Source organism: Nothobranchius furzeri, chromosome 5 (genome assembly GCF_043380555.1).
Source record: "Nothobranchius furzeri strain GRZ-AD chromosome 5, NfurGRZ-RIMD1, whole genome shotgun sequence".
NCBI lineage: Eukaryota > Metazoa > Chordata > Actinopteri > Cyprinodontiformes > Nothobranchiidae > Nothobranchius > Nothobranchius furzeri.
In genome coordinates, this window is record NC_091745.1 from 64,965,692 (window position 1) to 64,982,418 (window position 16,727).

The window sequence follows — 16,727 nt, forward strand, 5'->3', positions numbered from 1 at the left end:
GGACGTCTGGGATCCGCCCTTTGAGGGGGGGGGGGGGGTACTGTCACACCCTGTCCTGTCTCCCCTTAGGTTTAGTCTGTCTCCGTTAATTGCTCCCACCTGCCTCTTGTTTCCCAATCACACTAGCTCCCGTTCCTCGTGTATTTAAACCCCTTCTGTTCTGTGTTTTGTGTCGAGTCATTGTTCCATGTCCAGCGTGTGTCATCATTAAACTTATGGTAAAAGTACCTACCTGTTTGCCATTTTCCTCCCCGCGATTGGATCCTCATCTGATCACAGCTCTGCTCACCGGCACGTTCGTGACATTTTGACCTTGCAAGAATGTCAATTTTTTTTAAATCATGTTATTTGTGTGTGCTTTATTTCACCTTTTAAATGATTTTCTACTCTGAATATTTGTCACGTATATAATGTTGATGGTATTGGTAATCGATGTCAGTGCAGTTTATTTTATTTATTTATTCTGTGCAGTTTATTTTATTTATTTATTCTCTGCCAGAAGAAGAAGAAGAAGAAGAAGAAGAAGAAGAAGAAGAAGAAGAAGAAGAAGAAGAAGGGAGCTCATCCCATCACCTCATCACTCTCATCACTGGCGTTGTCATGGTTACAGTTAGACGCTTGCTGTAGTAGCATCGCCCTACCGACAGGGGGCACGACGTGACTACATTTCTAGCAGGAATCAGTCAGCATCACTCAGGTAGTTAGGCAGATTCAAGGACCAGATAGGAGCGGCGGTGGAGCCGTTTAGCTCACACCCCTCTGGTCACTCAACTCGCTCCCCTCAACGCCTGCGTTTCTGGCCATCATGGTGGCTAAAAGCAGAAAGCAAACCGGGAAGAGCCCAGCGACCCAGACAGAACGTGACAAGAACGTCCCCCATGCCTCTCCCCACAGCAAAAGCAACATTAGGCGCGCAGGCAAGGAGGGAAAGCCTGGCGTTCACCCGAACGGGCTTTCAGTCATCGGACACAAGCTTGGAATCACTTCTTCTTCTGTTGTGAAGCTGGGAGTCACTGTTCTCCTCGGTGAGTCTGGAGCTTTAGCCTGCTGCAAGCTAACGGTGGCTAACGCTGGTAAACTAGTACCTTTTACTATCTCCGTTAGTTATCTCCGTTACTTATCACGAGGCTAACGTTAGCTTACCCAATCGCTAGCTCACCAGCGTTGGTTACCTGACCTGAGGAACCTCTTACTCTTTCTGCTTTAGCTACAAACATCAGTTAGACACGTGTTAACAGGTTTTCAGGCAAAGTTAACTCTCGGATATCCATTTTAAAGCTAAAGAGCATTACTGCTTCTCATTCATTTGTGGACAAATGTCCTGATTTAACTGGGGATGCTGGAGTTCCTGTTCCCCTTCCTCATCGCTCCTGTCAGAGATGAGATGAAGAAGCGTTTTTACACAGCGGTGAAAGTTTCTTGTTTTGTTTCCCACAGCTGCTCTGTCTGGATATCTGCACTGGTAAGATGATCCACCAGCACTGCATAGAAATAGCCTTTATTTACTTTTGGCTCATTTTCTTTTCCTTCCATAACAGGCATCACCTCTTCCAGCTGTTTGAGAATGACAGGCATTTTTCTCATCTGTCCAACCTGGAAAAGGAAATGGCTTTTCGTACGGAAATGGTACACAGTTGTTTTTGTCACTAATGTATTACAAACGTTTCTTTGAAACTTATTACTGGAAGTAATAGGCTACTCTATATGCCATATGTAAAGTAAGGTAAGGTGGGGTGTGGTAAAGTTAGTTGCTTTGTTGTTCATAGGATCAAATATTCATGAAAAATGCACAATTCAAAGGTCCAACTTCCTTTCTCCAGGCTTCCCTCTCGAGCTGCACCTCTGGGATACTGGAAAGGTGCAATGTGTTTGCCTGAATGTTCAGATTTAGGTTGTCAACCTGTTGTCGACACCTTATCTGCCATAAATCCTATCGTAGCACACCTACGTAACAGTGGAACTGTTTAGTAAGCCAGCAAACAGCTTGTAGTAGTCACGCTGAAAAACGAGGCAGTTTTTAGCTTTCTTGTTTCATTTTTAATTTCAAACTCACAGCAGCTCAAAATTACTGACAATCTGGAAAATCCTATGAGCAATAGGTCAAAACTTCCAGAACCCAACCCAACCCCCCTCCACACACACGCACACGAGTTAGGCGACAAACAGTGAACTCTGTCAGCTGACAGAGGACAGGCTGCGTTCACAGACAACAGGTCCATCACCTAAATGTAAATCTAAACTAGACTCAACACGGGACATGTAAAACAACTCCTGTAATGAAATTTTACTAACAAAATGGAACATTCTGTCCGTTACATTTGGCGGCTCGATTCTAGCTTCATCTCCTATTCAGTGGTTCCATGCTGAGAGCGTGTGATTTATGCACTTGGAGGGGTATGTGCAGAGGAACAGTTTGATGGATGGGTCATGATTTATTCATTTAGAACGGGACATTAACAATGATTGGATGAGGTTTTTTCAAGATTGTGTGCTTCATAGGTGATTCAGTTTTTCTTTTTTTTTTTGACTAAATATTAAAAAAATTAAGTGATTTGAAAATAAAAGTTAAAATGATAAAACAAAAGGTAAGATGAAAGAATTAAAAAAATGTTCTTAAGAAGAATTATCTATTTAAAAAAAATAAGTGAGCCTGAAAATACAGACATGGACAAAATTGTTGGTAACCTTCGGTCAATGAAAGAAAAACCCACAATGGTCACAGAAATAATGTGAATCTTGCAAAAGTAAAAATATATAAAAATTCTGTGAAATTTAACCAGTGAAAGTGAAACATTGCTTTTCAGCCATGCATCAACAGAATTATTTAAAAAGTAAATGCATGGAACAGAGCTGGACAAAAATAATGGTACCCCTAACTTAATATTTTGTTGCACAATCTTTTGAGGCGATCACTACAGTCAAATGACTCCTGTAACTGTCAATGCGACATCTGCACCTCTCAGCAGGTATTTTGGCCCACCCCTCATGAGCAAACTGCTCCAATTTTCTCAGGTATGAAGGGAGCCTTTCCCAGGCAGCATGTTTCAGCTTTGGAAGGAGCTCCTTCCAAAGATGCTCAATAGGATTGAGGTCAGGGCTCATTGAAGGCCACTTTAGAGTAGTCCAATGTTTCCTCTGAGCCATTCTTAGGTACTTTTAGCTGTCTTTTGGGTCATTGTCCTGTTGCAAGACCCATGACCTGCAACTGAGACCAAGGCAGCTTTCTCACACTGGCCAACACATTATAATCCCTTGATAGTCTTGAGATTTAATTGTACCCTGCACAGATTCAAGACAGCCTGTGCCAGAGGCAGCAAAGCAGCCCCAGAACATAACAGAACCTCCTCCATGTTTCACAGTAGGGACAGTGTTCTTTTCAATTCAGTTCAGTTCAATTCAAAAATACTTTATTAATCCCAGAGGGAAGTTAGAGTTTCAGTACACACAATTCTGAGATCAGACATACATACATAGACAAATGGCAAGAATTGGTGACCGTGGTCATTCGCAACTCGAGTCGCGCTACCATGATAGATCAAGAGGGTTTATATGAGGATAGAGTCAGGGGGAGGGGGAAAAAAGACATTTCAGAGTTACCCTCCACAGAGAGGGCAGCTTTGCTATGCAGAAAAACACCTCAGACAGATATGCACACAGACTTCAGACATTACACAACATAAGTGTCCGCTAGGTGGGGAGGTAGGGTTGGGATTCTCCTCACTTCAATGCGTACAGCCACATGGGGCAGCACTCAACACCTCTGTTTGGACAGGGGAGGGAGATAATGGGTTAGAGAGCACAGTGACTCCTAGATACTGTTCCACGGCCTTCACCGGTCACAGTCCCGCCCAGGCTGGGATAGGAAGAAAGGGTTTCCATAGCGACGGCAGCATTCCACATTTCTTCTGAGGGGGGAGTTATCTCTTCAGCCTCACAGGCTTCAAGGGCACCAGATTCAGATACAAATTGTTTTGGGGACAGACAGAGATAATTTCCTCTCTGCCTTAGTGTTCTGTTGGTCTACAACCCCTCTAGATCCATTAAGGGCGTAATTAATCAGTCCCAATCCGTGCTGATCCGTCCACTCGCTCCTTGATGGCATCCATCATTTGTGCCAGAGCCTGAATCTCAGCCAAAGTTCCAAGCTTACGACTCATCTAGACAATTATATGAGTTTGTGCGTTCACAGCACGATGCATTCCATCCCTGAGCTCCGGGATTAAGCCAATATTCCTCAAAAGCTCGTTCATTTTCCGGTATGCCAGGTAACCACTTGGGCCAAACAGCAGGAATCCCAACACCAAAACGATGAATATCCAAACATCTTCAGAATCCTCTATAGACAGTTGAGAGAGGCATACCAGATTCCACTTTTTCCAGGATTCCATGATATATACAGCTGGCTCTGTCCCAGAGGGGCCTCCGGGAGCCCCTTCTCCCGTTCTCATTGTTGAAAAAAAAATTGTCAATCGCGTTGAGAGATCAACTGACCAGATCCATTTTTAATAATTTCCAGTTTCCAGAAAAAATGCAGAAAGTGCTGTGCACAGACAGGACAAAGAGCCTTGGGATAAGGAGGGAGGGAGAGGAGAAAAAAGCATCTGTACTCTCCAAGAGCCGGAAAAAGAGATTTCTTGATATACTTAATTTTTCCGTCAGTGAACATAGAGCTGATGTGCCCTGGCTCACCACGAGATGCACAGTAGAGTATTGTCCCCCACCCCATCACCACAGCTGGAAAATTTTCTTGGGGAAACACTGGCTGGGGTGCGTGCAGACCGTTTTGCCTCCGTGCGTCCCAGGTGTAAATGGAGGGGCGTGATTTTGAAGCTGTGGCTCTGGAATTCATCTGTGGTGTAGTGCCATGGCTGAGCCTATGAAAAGCTTAATTTATGCTTGACGCATGTACATTCTGCGCGGAAATGAGACGCGCGGATGGAACGCGCATCGGAACTTCCAGCGTTTACGGTTCCTTCCTACCTTTTGCAGCTTGTCTCCGCTGTGAGCTAATATTGTCCCAGACTCTAGGGGGCGGCATGGGGCTGTATGGCATGCATCCAACACTACACCGTAGTAGAAGTAGAAATCGCTGTTTACAACATTTTTGTCCTTGTCTTTTCCGTCTCTGACAGCAATTATTAACAATATTTTGATCACAGTGATCTTTATGGATCAAATCACAAAGCTGTCTGTACTTATGAACCTCCGCCACTACGAGCTCTCGCCAGTCCACCATGCTTTTCTGCGTAGGACCATCCGTGTGGTTTGAAAATTTCCTAGGTGCGCAGTGCGGAAACTTTTGGTCGCGTGGAGGGGCGTGGTTGCTTAACCCTCCCACTGTCTTTATGGGCGACCCCGTGAGGAAAGTTGACCATTGAACAGGATTGACGGTTTATCCCTTGAGGTCCACATGGCAGGGGTGAGGTGGTGCTCACTCCTCACCCCTGCCACATGGACCCAAGGGATAAACTTTCAACCCTGCTCAATGGTCAACTTTCCTCACGGGGTCACACCCATTAGAACAATGGGAGGGTTAAGTGACGACATTTGGCCACGTGGAACAATGTCCTCCTTGGTCGTCTCCCATGTAGTCCACTTTGGCTTAAACAGTGACGGATGGTGTGATCTGACACTGATGTTCCTTGATCTTGAAGTTCATCTTGAATCGCTTTAGAAGAGTCCACAGATCTCAGGCTCAGGGGGAGATCGTTCCAGAGTCTGGGAGGCCACAGCAGCAAATGATCTGTCACCTTTGGTCTTTAGCCTGGTGCTGCACAACCAGTAGGCTTTGGTCACTGGACCTCAGGGACCTGCTGGGGGTGTAGGGACTGAGAAGATCGCCAATGTAAGATGGTGCTTGTCCATGTAAGGCCCTATAGACCAGAACCAGGATCTTGAAATGAACCCTGAAGTTGACTGGCAGCCAATGAAGCTGGAGGAGAAGCGGGGTGATGTGGGTGTGTTTGGAGGACTTGGTCAGAAGCCGAGCACAGGCATTCTGAACCACCTGTAGACGGTTCAGGGAGGGTTTGCTCAGACACATGAAAAGAGAGTTACAGTAGTCTAAGCATGATGAGATGAAGGTGTGGATAACTGTCTCAAGTTCAGAGCGGGACAGAATGAGACTCAGCTTAGCAATGTTCCTGAGATGGAAGAAGGAAGAGCAAACAGGAGAACTGACATGAGAATCCCGGATGAGAGCTGGGTCAAAGGTCACAATAAGATTCCCGACTGAGGTTTTTAAACAGGTCGTAGGACATGAACAGATTCTGGCTGAGCTGCAGAGGCAGTGGGGAGACAGTTGTTACCATTTCTGTTTGACTAACAAACACAGTCAGAAAGCAAAGCTGAACTCTGACCGGTGAGTACACCACAAACATCTGGGACTCACCCACCCAGAAAAAATTCCTATCAGGACCTGGCTCTGCATTATTGAGCTTTTCTGTTATGAGGATTTATGTTAGTAATTTTTTCCCCTTCTATTACAAAAAGTCAGCAAATTATTTTGGTTTTGAAGTGGATGTGTGAACGTTGATTGTGTTTCAAAGATGCTGTTAGAGGTGAAACCTCCTGCTGTGTTGTGCCTAATGTACGGTATCAGTGAGGCGGCTTTGTCTAGGCTTCAGCTTGTTCAGAATTCTGCAGCAAGGTTCTTGACTGGAGCTGAAAGAAGACACCACATCTCACCTATTCTTAAAACGCTTCACTGGTTGCCCGTTAAATTCGGGATCAATTATAAAATTTTACTTCTCACGTTCAAATCCTTAAACGGTCAAGCTCCTCCCTATCTGTGTGATCTCCTTCATTACTACCACCCTCCTCGAGCTCTTAGGTCTGAAGATCAACTCCTCTTAACTGTCCCTAAGGCACGTTTGAAGACTCGTGGGGAAAGGGCTTTTTCAGTCTGTGCCCCAAAGTTATGGAACTCATTACCACTGCAGGTTAGGCAAGCTTCCTCTATCGCCGTCTTTAAATCTCGTCTGAAGACCCTCTACTTCACTTACGCATTCGATCCCTAATTTCATAACTCCTTAGCTCATCCATTGTCCCTCCTACACAATTCAATTTTAATTTTGTGTTTTTATATTCTGGTTTTATTTGCTTTTACTGTTAATAGTCTGTTGTTTTTATTTCTTTGCTCCTTTTTAAATTTTCCATTTACCTGACTATTTTAACTCGTGTTTTCTTGCTTGATTTTTGTGCAGCGCTTTGTATGGTTGTAATGCCGTGTTGAAAGCGCTATATAAATAAAGTGGTATGGTATAGTATGGTATGGTATGGTATGGTAATGCTCCGTGAACCGCCGCCATCTGCTGATTCTGTCCTTTTTCATTTAGTCTCTGCTTTTCTCTCCATATTTATGCAGTTTTACTGATATTTCTCTTGCTTTCCACATTTTTAATGCTCTGCATGCGTTTGATTCCAGGGTCTGTACTATTCCTACTATAAGACCATTATTGAAGCACCGTCCTTCATGAGCGGCCTCCACAAGATCATGAACGATCGTCTAACGGAGCATCCTCTGGTTATTAACACGCTGAAGAGGTTCAATCTCTACCCAGAGGTAATCCTTCTGCTTCCAGAGTCTCATCATGTTTCAGTCTCACCTACTGTCCGCATCCACCTTTATCTTGCTGTTGTGGTTGGTGCGTGACATTTAAAATAAAGAACCTACAGGACCACCTCAGAATCAGTAGCCAAGATCCAAGCAACTCCAATCCATTATGCAGCCAAGTCAGAACACACCAGTGTTTTCCCCTGAGTCAACAAGCATGAAAACCTTTTGAAATGTGATGTTTGTGGTCTCTGCCTCTCCCCAGGTGGTCCTGGCCAGCTGGTACCGCATGTACACCGCTGTAATGGGCTACTTTGGAATTCCCACTAAGATGTGCTGGTCCATCAACAGAGGAGAGGGACTCACGCCTGTGGACAGCTGTGAAGGTACTTTCTGTTGCCATGGAGCCCCAAATCTGTGCTGCAAACACACACATTTGAGGTAGTTTTCCTCACACACACACATACACACAGAAACACACGATTAGCCTCGGTGCCTTAATCAGGAGTTGCACACCATGACATTAAAACACACTCCTGTAAAATGCATTTTTGCCTAAAGTGTGAATCTGTTAATAAGCAACAGCTTGCCACCTCTCATCTGCTTCAGCTTCAGGCTCGTTGTGGAGGCAGCAGGGTCACACGACAGACTGTTTTTATTCTGTTTACACAAAGCTGGGAGAAAGCGCCCTCCAGTCCCTGCAGCCCTCAGTCAGAACGATGGAGCCGGCTGCACATATTCAGAGCTGCTGCAGCAACGAGGCTGGTGTTTGTGTTTGCTCGCTGGTTTCCAGCTGCATTCTGGGCAAAAAGAAGAGCTCAGTAACACCAGAACACGAGTCCTTCATATAGCCGTGATGGTTCCTGCTGTGTACGGCATAATTCTGCTGTAAACATTTTTATATCATTTTCTTGAGCCAGTATGTGCTAAAAAGATCCTCTACAAGGTTAATGAAATGTCACTCAGACACCCACCGCCTTCTGTGGCCAGAATACCGTACTTGCAACTTCAGAGTGCCAGCCCAGTCTGTTGGACTTGGAAAAAGAGACTTGGAAGGTCCTTCCCGTAAGCCTTCCTCCTCTCACCACTCTGGAATGCCTCGCCTGTCAACTCTCCGGCCCGACCCCCACAATAATTGCCACTGTTAATCGTCCCCCCAAGTTCAGCTCTGAGTTTTTAAATGAACTCTCTGCTCTTTTATCCCATCTGTCCACCCTTTCCCCAAATGTAATTTTACTTGGTGATTTTAATATTCATATGGACAATACGGCTCTCCCCCTCAGACTTCTCATCTTTGGACAGCCTCAGTTTTCATCTATATGCCAATTTTCTCACTCACATTAAAGGTCACACCCTGGATTTAGTCTGCTGCTCCGGCCTGACCCCCTCCAACTGTACAGCTGACCCGCTCTCTTTCACGGACCACTTCCTCATCTCATTTTCTGTTCCCCTGTGTCTCTCCATCATCAAGTCACCCCGTATCATTTCATTTCGTAATATTAAGGACATTGATCTAGCCTCGCTTTCCTCCAGCTTTGCCACCCTGACCTCAAATTTATCCTCTAGTCCCATTGATCTTGTCATTCAGTACAATAACGGTCACTCGGTCTGCTCCATGGTTCACCCCTGCCCTACGCTCCTTGAAAGCTACTAACCGGAGGCTTGAAAGACTCTACAAGAAAACTGGTCTCACCATCCATAAAGACTTATATTCTGCTCAGATTTCTCTCTACAAGGACTCCATCTCCCATGCCAAATCACAGTATTACTCCGGTCTCATCGCGTCCAACTCCAGCAATACTAAGACATTATTTTCCATCATGAACAGCATTTTTCAGCCTCCCGACTCCTTACCCATCTATCTTTACTCTTCAGAAACCTGTAACTCTCTCCTTCAGTTTTTTAATGATAAGGTCAATAGAATCCATCTCTCTTTACCTCATTCCTCCCCTCCCTCCCCTGATTTATTTGAACCCTCCATTCAGTTCTCCTCCTTTGAACTTCCCCATCCCTCAGAACTATTAGATTACATCACCAAGTCCAAACCTTCCACCTGTCAACTATACCCCCTTCCAACTGTTTTAGTTAAATCCTGCCTTTCTTCCCTGCTCCCCTTTATAACGGCCATTATTCATTCTTCACTATCCTCTAGTACGGTCCCCTCCCTATTCAAATCCGCTTCAATCAGCCCTATTCTAAAAAAGCCTGGTTCAGATCCCAATGATTTCAATAATCTCCATCCCATTTCCCATCTTCCATTCATTTCCAAAGTCCTAGAGAAAACTGTTGCATCTCAGCTGCACTCCCATCTCACCCGCAATAACCTTTATGAACAGTTTCAGTCTGGCTTCCGTCCCCACCACAGCACAGAAACAGCTCTCATCAAGATCACCAACGACCTACTCATTGCTGCTGATTCTGGTTTAATCTCCATTCTCATTCTCCTCGATCTGAGTGCGGCCTTCGACACCATTTCTCATCCCATCCTCCTCAATAGACTCTCTTCCTTAGGCATCACTCTCACCCCCCTCCGCTGGTTTCAATCTTATCTTACTGGCCGCACTCAGTTCATCCAGTTAAAATCCTTTTCCTCAAAGCCCTCCCCTGTCAAGTCAGGTGTGCCCCAGGGCTCTGTCCTGGGGCCCCTCCTCTTCATAGTCTATCTCCTCCCTATCGGCAACATCTTCCGCAAATTCAATATCCAGTTTCACTGCTTCGCGGATGACACCCAGCTCTACATTTCCAGTAAACCCAACTCAACTCTCCCACCATCCTCCCTTACCCTCTGCCTCTCAGAAATCAAATCATGGTTCACCTCTAATTTCCTCAAACTCAACGGCAATAAACCTGAATGTCTTCTAGTTGGCACTAAATCCACCATCTCAAAATCTGACAGCTTTTCCTTAACTATTGACAGCGCCATAGTCTCCCCCTCCCCTCAGGTCAAGAGTCTGGGTGTCATCCTCGACAGCTCACTTTCTTTTCAAGCTCATATTAATTACATAATTCGGTCAGCATACGTCCATCTCCGTTCCATAAACCGTCTCCGCCCCTCCCTTACCCCTCACACTGCCGCCATTCTCGTCCACAGCCTCGTCACCTTGCGTCTCGACTGTTGCAATTCACTTCTTTATGGTCTCCCCAACAAACTCCTTCATAAACTGCAACTGGTCCAGAATTTAGCAGCCCGTATTATCACCAGAACCCCTTCCTTTCACCACATCACGCCGGTTCTCCAGCAGCTTCACTGGCTCCCAGTTAAATTCAGGTCCATCTTTAAAATTCTCCTCCATACCTTCAAAGCCATCCATAACCTCTCTCCTCCATATATCTCAGACCTTATAAGTATTAACATCCCCTCCCGTTCTCTCAGATCTTCTTCTTCCATCCATCTTGCTGTTCCTTCTGCCCGTCTCGCTACCATGGGGAGCAGAGCTTTCAGCCGCTCTGCTCCCCGTCTCTGGAACTCACTCCCCCCAGACATCAGGAACATAGACAGTTTTACCCTTTTCAAAACCAAACTCAAAACACATATGTTTAAATCTGCCTATGACCTCTGATTTTATTGAACAGTTTCTCTCTTTGTTTTTTTTTTCTTCTTTGCGTTTTATTGTGGTTTTTTTTTGCTGTTTTAATGTATTTTCTGAACGTATTTTCTGTCAAGTGACCTTGGGTGTTCTGAAAGGCGCTTTTAAATAAAATATATTATTATTATTATTATTATAAAAAAAAATGGAGCTGACACAACTGGCATTGCAGTCTGCTTCCAGCATGTTTAGATCATAAACACAGCAGAATTTTTTTAAGTTAGTCATGAATTGCCCCTGTAGACACTAACGAAGGCTGGGGAGACATTTCAGCTCTCAAATTAGGTTGTTAAAAAGACGAACGCACAGCGAGGGGATAAGTTTTTCTTTTGGTTCTACTAAACCAACACTAGAGGGTGCTAAAAGCAAGCCAAAACTGCTTAGTCTCTCTTGAAAGCTGCTGCAGGACTCATGTTCTTCTTCTTAAATGGGAATTGAAGCCAAGAATATTGATTATGATGAATATTTATATTTTTTTTATCAAGAGTCTGCAGCAGGGGGTCGTTGTGTCTTCATGAGGAGAACAAATCTCTGCTGACATGCAACCTTCTTCAAGGGCTATTTCTGCCTCAGAGGCTGTAAACCTGTGGGTTTCATGCACACCTCGGCATAAACAGCACGGCTCTCTGTCTGCTGTTGTTTGTTACTGGTTGACTGAACACTTTGTGTGTGTGCTCTGCACATTAGGCATGGGGGACCCGGCATATTTCTATGTAACCTGTGTTTTCCTGCTGAATGGTTTGATGATGAGCCTGTTCTTCATTTACGGAGCTTATCTCAGGTAGGTTCTTACCTGCCCAACATACTCTGTCTCATCTCGCTGACAGATGTATGCATCCAAACAGAAGACTCCCTTATTTTTACTGACTTCTTTTTATTTTGTTTCAGTGGGAGTCGCCTGGGTGGAATTGTTACCACGGCCTGTTTTTTCTTCAACCACGGTGAAGTGAGTGAACCATCTTTACTAAGAGCTAAGAAACCCTAAACACCAACGGAACCGTCTAATCATGTGTGAACTTAATCAGGTTTATCTAGAAGCTGCAGAGGAGGAATTATTAAGCATTTCTATGCATTTTGCTTTTCCTCTGTTGTTTCTGTGACCTTTTGTGAAATTAGAGCACTCGTGTGATGTGGACTCCACCCCTGAGGGAGAGTTTTGCATACCCATTTCTCGTCCTGCAGATGCTTCTCCTCACCTACATCCTGCGGTAAAATCACAACTCATTAGGTTTAGTTATGTTTGTGGTTATTTCTCTCTTTGTTTTTGGTTGTTATTTTATAAGGAAGAGCACCGAAAGACACCTTGTTGCTGCCAAAGAGTCAATGGGTCCCATTAATTGGAAGAAAGCTACTGCTGTCTCTCAAAATCAATAAAATTTGCTTTTTATTTTCATGCTGCAGTTTTCTGTTAATCTCACAGTAGGAAATAGATTCACCACCTCTCAAAGCTAGGTTGTAATTATGTGTTTTTCACAGTTTTGTTGCAGGATTGCTCCAGTCAGCATCATAAAATGTGTTTTGTGCTTTATTTTCAGAACGAAAGCTCTCTGGATAATTTTGTTTTGGGATGAAAATTTAGAGAGTTATTTAAGTAAATGCTCCATTATGTATTTTTAATAGGGGTGGGGCTTAAATAATAAAATAATTTAATTAATTAGAGGCTTTGTAATTAATTAATCTTGCATTTTAATATTTCAAGAAAATTTGCCCCGAAAACAATTTTTAAAATTAAAATAATGAGGCAGAGAATCAAACAATAGACAGGGACATTATTATTTTAAATGTAAGCTCTTTTATTTCTAAAAAAAAAATGCTAATTGTATTTCAATTAAAAACAGGAAAATAAAGTTGGTTTGAACTAGAGATGTCCCGATACAACTTTTTTCACTTCCAATATCGTCTTCGTCTTCGTCTTCCTCCGCTTATCCGGGTCCGGGTCGCGGGGGCAGCATACCAATTAGGGAGCTCCAGGCCGTCCTCTCCCCGGCCTTGTCCACCAGCTCCTCCGGCAGGACCCCAAGGCGTTCCCGGACCAGATTGGAGATGTAACCTCTCCAACGTGTCCTGGGTCGACCTGGGGGCCTTCTGCCGGCAGGACATGCCCGAAACATCTCCCCGGGGAGGCGTCCAGGAGGCATCCTGACCAGATGCCCAAACCACCTCAACTGGCTCCTTTCGATCCAGAGGAGCAGCGGTTCTACTCCGAGTCCCTCCCGAATGTCCGAGCTCCTCACCCTATCTCTAAGGCTGAGCCCGGCCACCCTACGGAGGAAACTCATTTCGGCCGCTTGTATCCGCGATCTCGTTCTTTCGGTCATTACCCAAAGCTCATGACCATAGGTGAGGATTGGGACGTAGATCGACCGGTAAATCGAGAGCCTGGCTTTCTGGCTCAGCTCCCTCTTCCCCACGACAGATCGGCTCAGTGTCCGCATCACTGCAGACGCTGAACCAATCCGCCTGTCGATCTCCCGATCCCTCCTACCCTCACTCGTGAACAAGACCCCGAGATACTTAAACTCCTTCACTTGAGGTAGGACCACTCCCCCGACCCGGAGGTGGCAAGCCACCCTTTTCCGGTCGAGAACCATGGTCTCAGATTTGGAGGTGCTGATCCTCATCCCAGCCGCTTCACATTCGGCCGCGAACCTACCCAGCAAGAGCTGAAGGTCAGAGCTGGATGAAGCTAGGAGGACCACATCATCCGCAAAAAGCAGAGAAGAGATTCTCCTGCCACCAAACTCGACACACTCCACACCACGGCTGCGTCTAGAAATTCTGTCCATAAAAGTGATGAACAGAACCGGTGACAAAGGGCAGCCCTGGCGGAGTCCAACCCTCACTGGGAACAGGTCCGACTTACTACCGGCTATGCGGACCAAACTCACGCTCCTCTGGTAAAGGGACTGAATGGCCCTTAACAGAAAGCCACCCACCCCATACTCCTGGAGCGTCCCCCACAGGGTGCCCCTGGGGACACGGTCATAAGCCTTCTCCAAATCCACAAAGCACATGTGGATTGGTTGGGCAAACTCCCATGCCCCCTCCATCACCCTTGCAAGGGTATAGAGTTGGTCCACAGTTCCACGGCCAGGACGAAAACCACATTTCTCCTCCTCTATCTGAGATTCAACTATCGATCGGACCCTCCTCTCCAGTACCTTGGCGTAGACCTTTCCAGGGAGGCTGAGGAGTGTGATCCCCCTATAGTTGGAACACACCCTCAGGTCACCCTTCTTAAAGATGGGGACCACCACCCCGGTCTGCCACTCCCTAGGAACTGCCCCCGATGACCACGCAATGTTGTAGAGACGTGTCAACCATGACAGCCCTACAACATCCATAGCCTTGAGATACCCAGGACGAACCTCATCCGCCCCCGGGGCTCCGCCGCTGTGTAGTTGTTTGACTACCTCAGCAACTTCTGCCCCCGAGATCGGACAGTCCATCCCCAGGCTTCCCAGCTCTGGTTCCTCCTCGGAATGCGCATTGGTGGGATTGAGGAGCTCCTCAAAGTATTCCTTCCACCGTCCGACTATAGCCTCAGTTGACGTCAGCAGCTCCCCATCCCCACTGTAAACAGTGTGAGCGAGTTGCTGCCTTCCTCTCCTGAGGCGCCGGACAGTTTGCCAGAACCTCTTTGGAGCCGATCGATAGTCTTTCTCCATGGCCTCTCCAAACTCCTCCCACGCCCGAGATTTTGCCTCGGCAACTTCCACTGCTGCAACCCGCTTGGCTATCCGGTACCTGTCTGCTGCCTCCGGAGACCCACAGACCAGCCACGCCCTGTAGGCCTCCTTCTTCAGCCTGACGGCTCCCCGAACCTCTGGTGTCCACCAGCGGGTACGGGGGTTGCCACCACGACTGGCACCGGCCACCTTACGACCACAGCTAGCAACAGCCGCCTCGACAATCGCAGAGTGGAACAAGGCCCACTCGGACTCAATGTCCCCCACTGCTCTCGGGACGTGGTCAAAGCTCTGCCGGAGGTGGGAGTTGAAGACCGTCTTGACAGGTTCTTCTGCCAGGCGTTCCCAGCAGACCCTCACTATGCGTTTGGGTCTGCCAGGTCTACGCGGCATGTTCCCTTGCCATCTGATCCAACTCACCACCAGGTGGTGATCAGTTGACAGCTCCGCTCCTCTCTTCACTCGGGTGTCCAAAACATACGGCCGCAGGTCAGATGATACGACTACAAAATCTATCATCGACCTGTGACCTAGGCTGCCCTGGTACCAAGTGTACCGGTGGGCATCCTTATGTTCGAACATGGTGTTCGTTATGGCCAAACTGCGGCTTGCACAGAAGTCCAATAACAAAACACCGCTTGAGTTCAGATTAGGTGGGCCGTTCCTCCCAATCACACCCCTCCAGGTCAAGCTGTCATTGCCCACGTGAGCATTGAAGTCCCCCAGCAGGACAATGGAGTCCCCTGATGGAGCACTATCTAGCACTCGTCCCAGGGACTCCAAAAAGGGTGGGTACTCTGAACTGATATTTGGCCCATAAGCACAAACAACAGTCAGGACCCGTTCCCCGACCCGAAGGCGCAAGGAAGCTACCCTCTTGTCCCCCGGGGTAAACCCCAACACACAGGCAGAGAGTCTCGGGGCTAACAAAAAGCCAACCCCAGCCCTCCGCCTCTCACCCGGAGCAACTCCAGCAAAGTAGAGTGTCCAACCCCTCTCCAGGTCTCGGGTTCCAGAGCCAATGCAATGTGTCGAGGTGAGTCCGACTATATCTAGCCGGTACCGCTCAACCTCTGCCACAAGCTCCGGCTCCTTCCCCGCCAGCGAGGTGACGTTCCATGTCCCAAAAACTAGTTTTCTTGTCCGGGGATTGGACCGCCAAGGCTCCCGCCTTGGTCTGCCACCCGATTCGCATTGCACCGGACCCTTCATGTTCCTCCTGCGGGTGGTGGGTCCACAGTTGGACGAGCCCATGTATCCGGTTCGGGCTGGGCCCGGCCGGGCCCCATGGGCGAAAGCCCGGCCACCAGGCGCTCGCTCACGGGCCCCAACCCCAGGCCTGGCTCCAGGGTGGGACCCCGGTAACCCTCCGGGCCGGGTACTCCGACTCTTCGTTTTAACCGCCATGAAAGATCCTTCGAACCGTTCTTTGTCTCACCCTTCACCTAAGACCAATTTGCCATGGGAGACCCTACCAGGGGCACTAAGTGCCCCAGACAACATAGCTCCTAGGATCATTAGGGCACTCAAACTCCTCCACCACGATAAGGTGACGGTTCAAGGATATGATGCAGATATTGCAGCCTTCAGTATTGACCAATACCGATATCAATCCGATATAATATCAGCACAAATCATACATACTTTTACTTATTTCATATTTTATATCTTTCAAGCAGATCACAGAATACCTCACACAAAACTGTCTGCTTGACCCTTACCAATCTGGGTTCAAAAAGGGCCACTTCCCTGAAACTGCTCTGTTAGCAGTGACGGAATCCTTAAAAGAAGCTAGTGCGACTGCCAGATCCCCAGTGCTTATCCTGCTCGACTTATCGGCTGCATTTGACGCTGTCAACCATGGCTTCCTTTTGTCCACACTGTCTAGCATGGGCA

At 46.8% G+C, this 16,727-nt stretch overlaps 1 protein-coding gene across 1 annotated transcript in view; it reads left to right on the forward strand.

Annotated features, from left to right (window-relative positions):
• Positions 1–690: 690 nt before the first annotated feature.
• dpy19l1l (dpy-19-like 1, like (H. sapiens)) overlaps positions 691–16,727 on the forward strand; it is a 31,501-nt gene continuing 15,464 nt past the window's right edge. The window contains exons 1-8 of the mRNA XM_015949841.3: positions 691–1,025; positions 1,438–1,462; positions 1,539–1,626; positions 7,427–7,564; positions 7,821–7,941; positions 11,830–11,923; positions 12,031–12,088; positions 12,259–12,350. Coding sequence (XP_015805327.3) covers positions 806–1,025; positions 1,438–1,462; positions 1,539–1,626; positions 7,427–7,564; positions 7,821–7,941; positions 11,830–11,923; positions 12,031–12,088; positions 12,259–12,350 — 836 coding nt within the window. The 5' untranslated portion in view covers positions 691–805. The remainder of the gene's footprint in view (positions 1,026–1,437; positions 1,463–1,538; positions 1,627–7,426; positions 7,565–7,820; positions 7,942–11,829; positions 11,924–12,030; positions 12,089–12,258; positions 12,351–16,727) is intronic.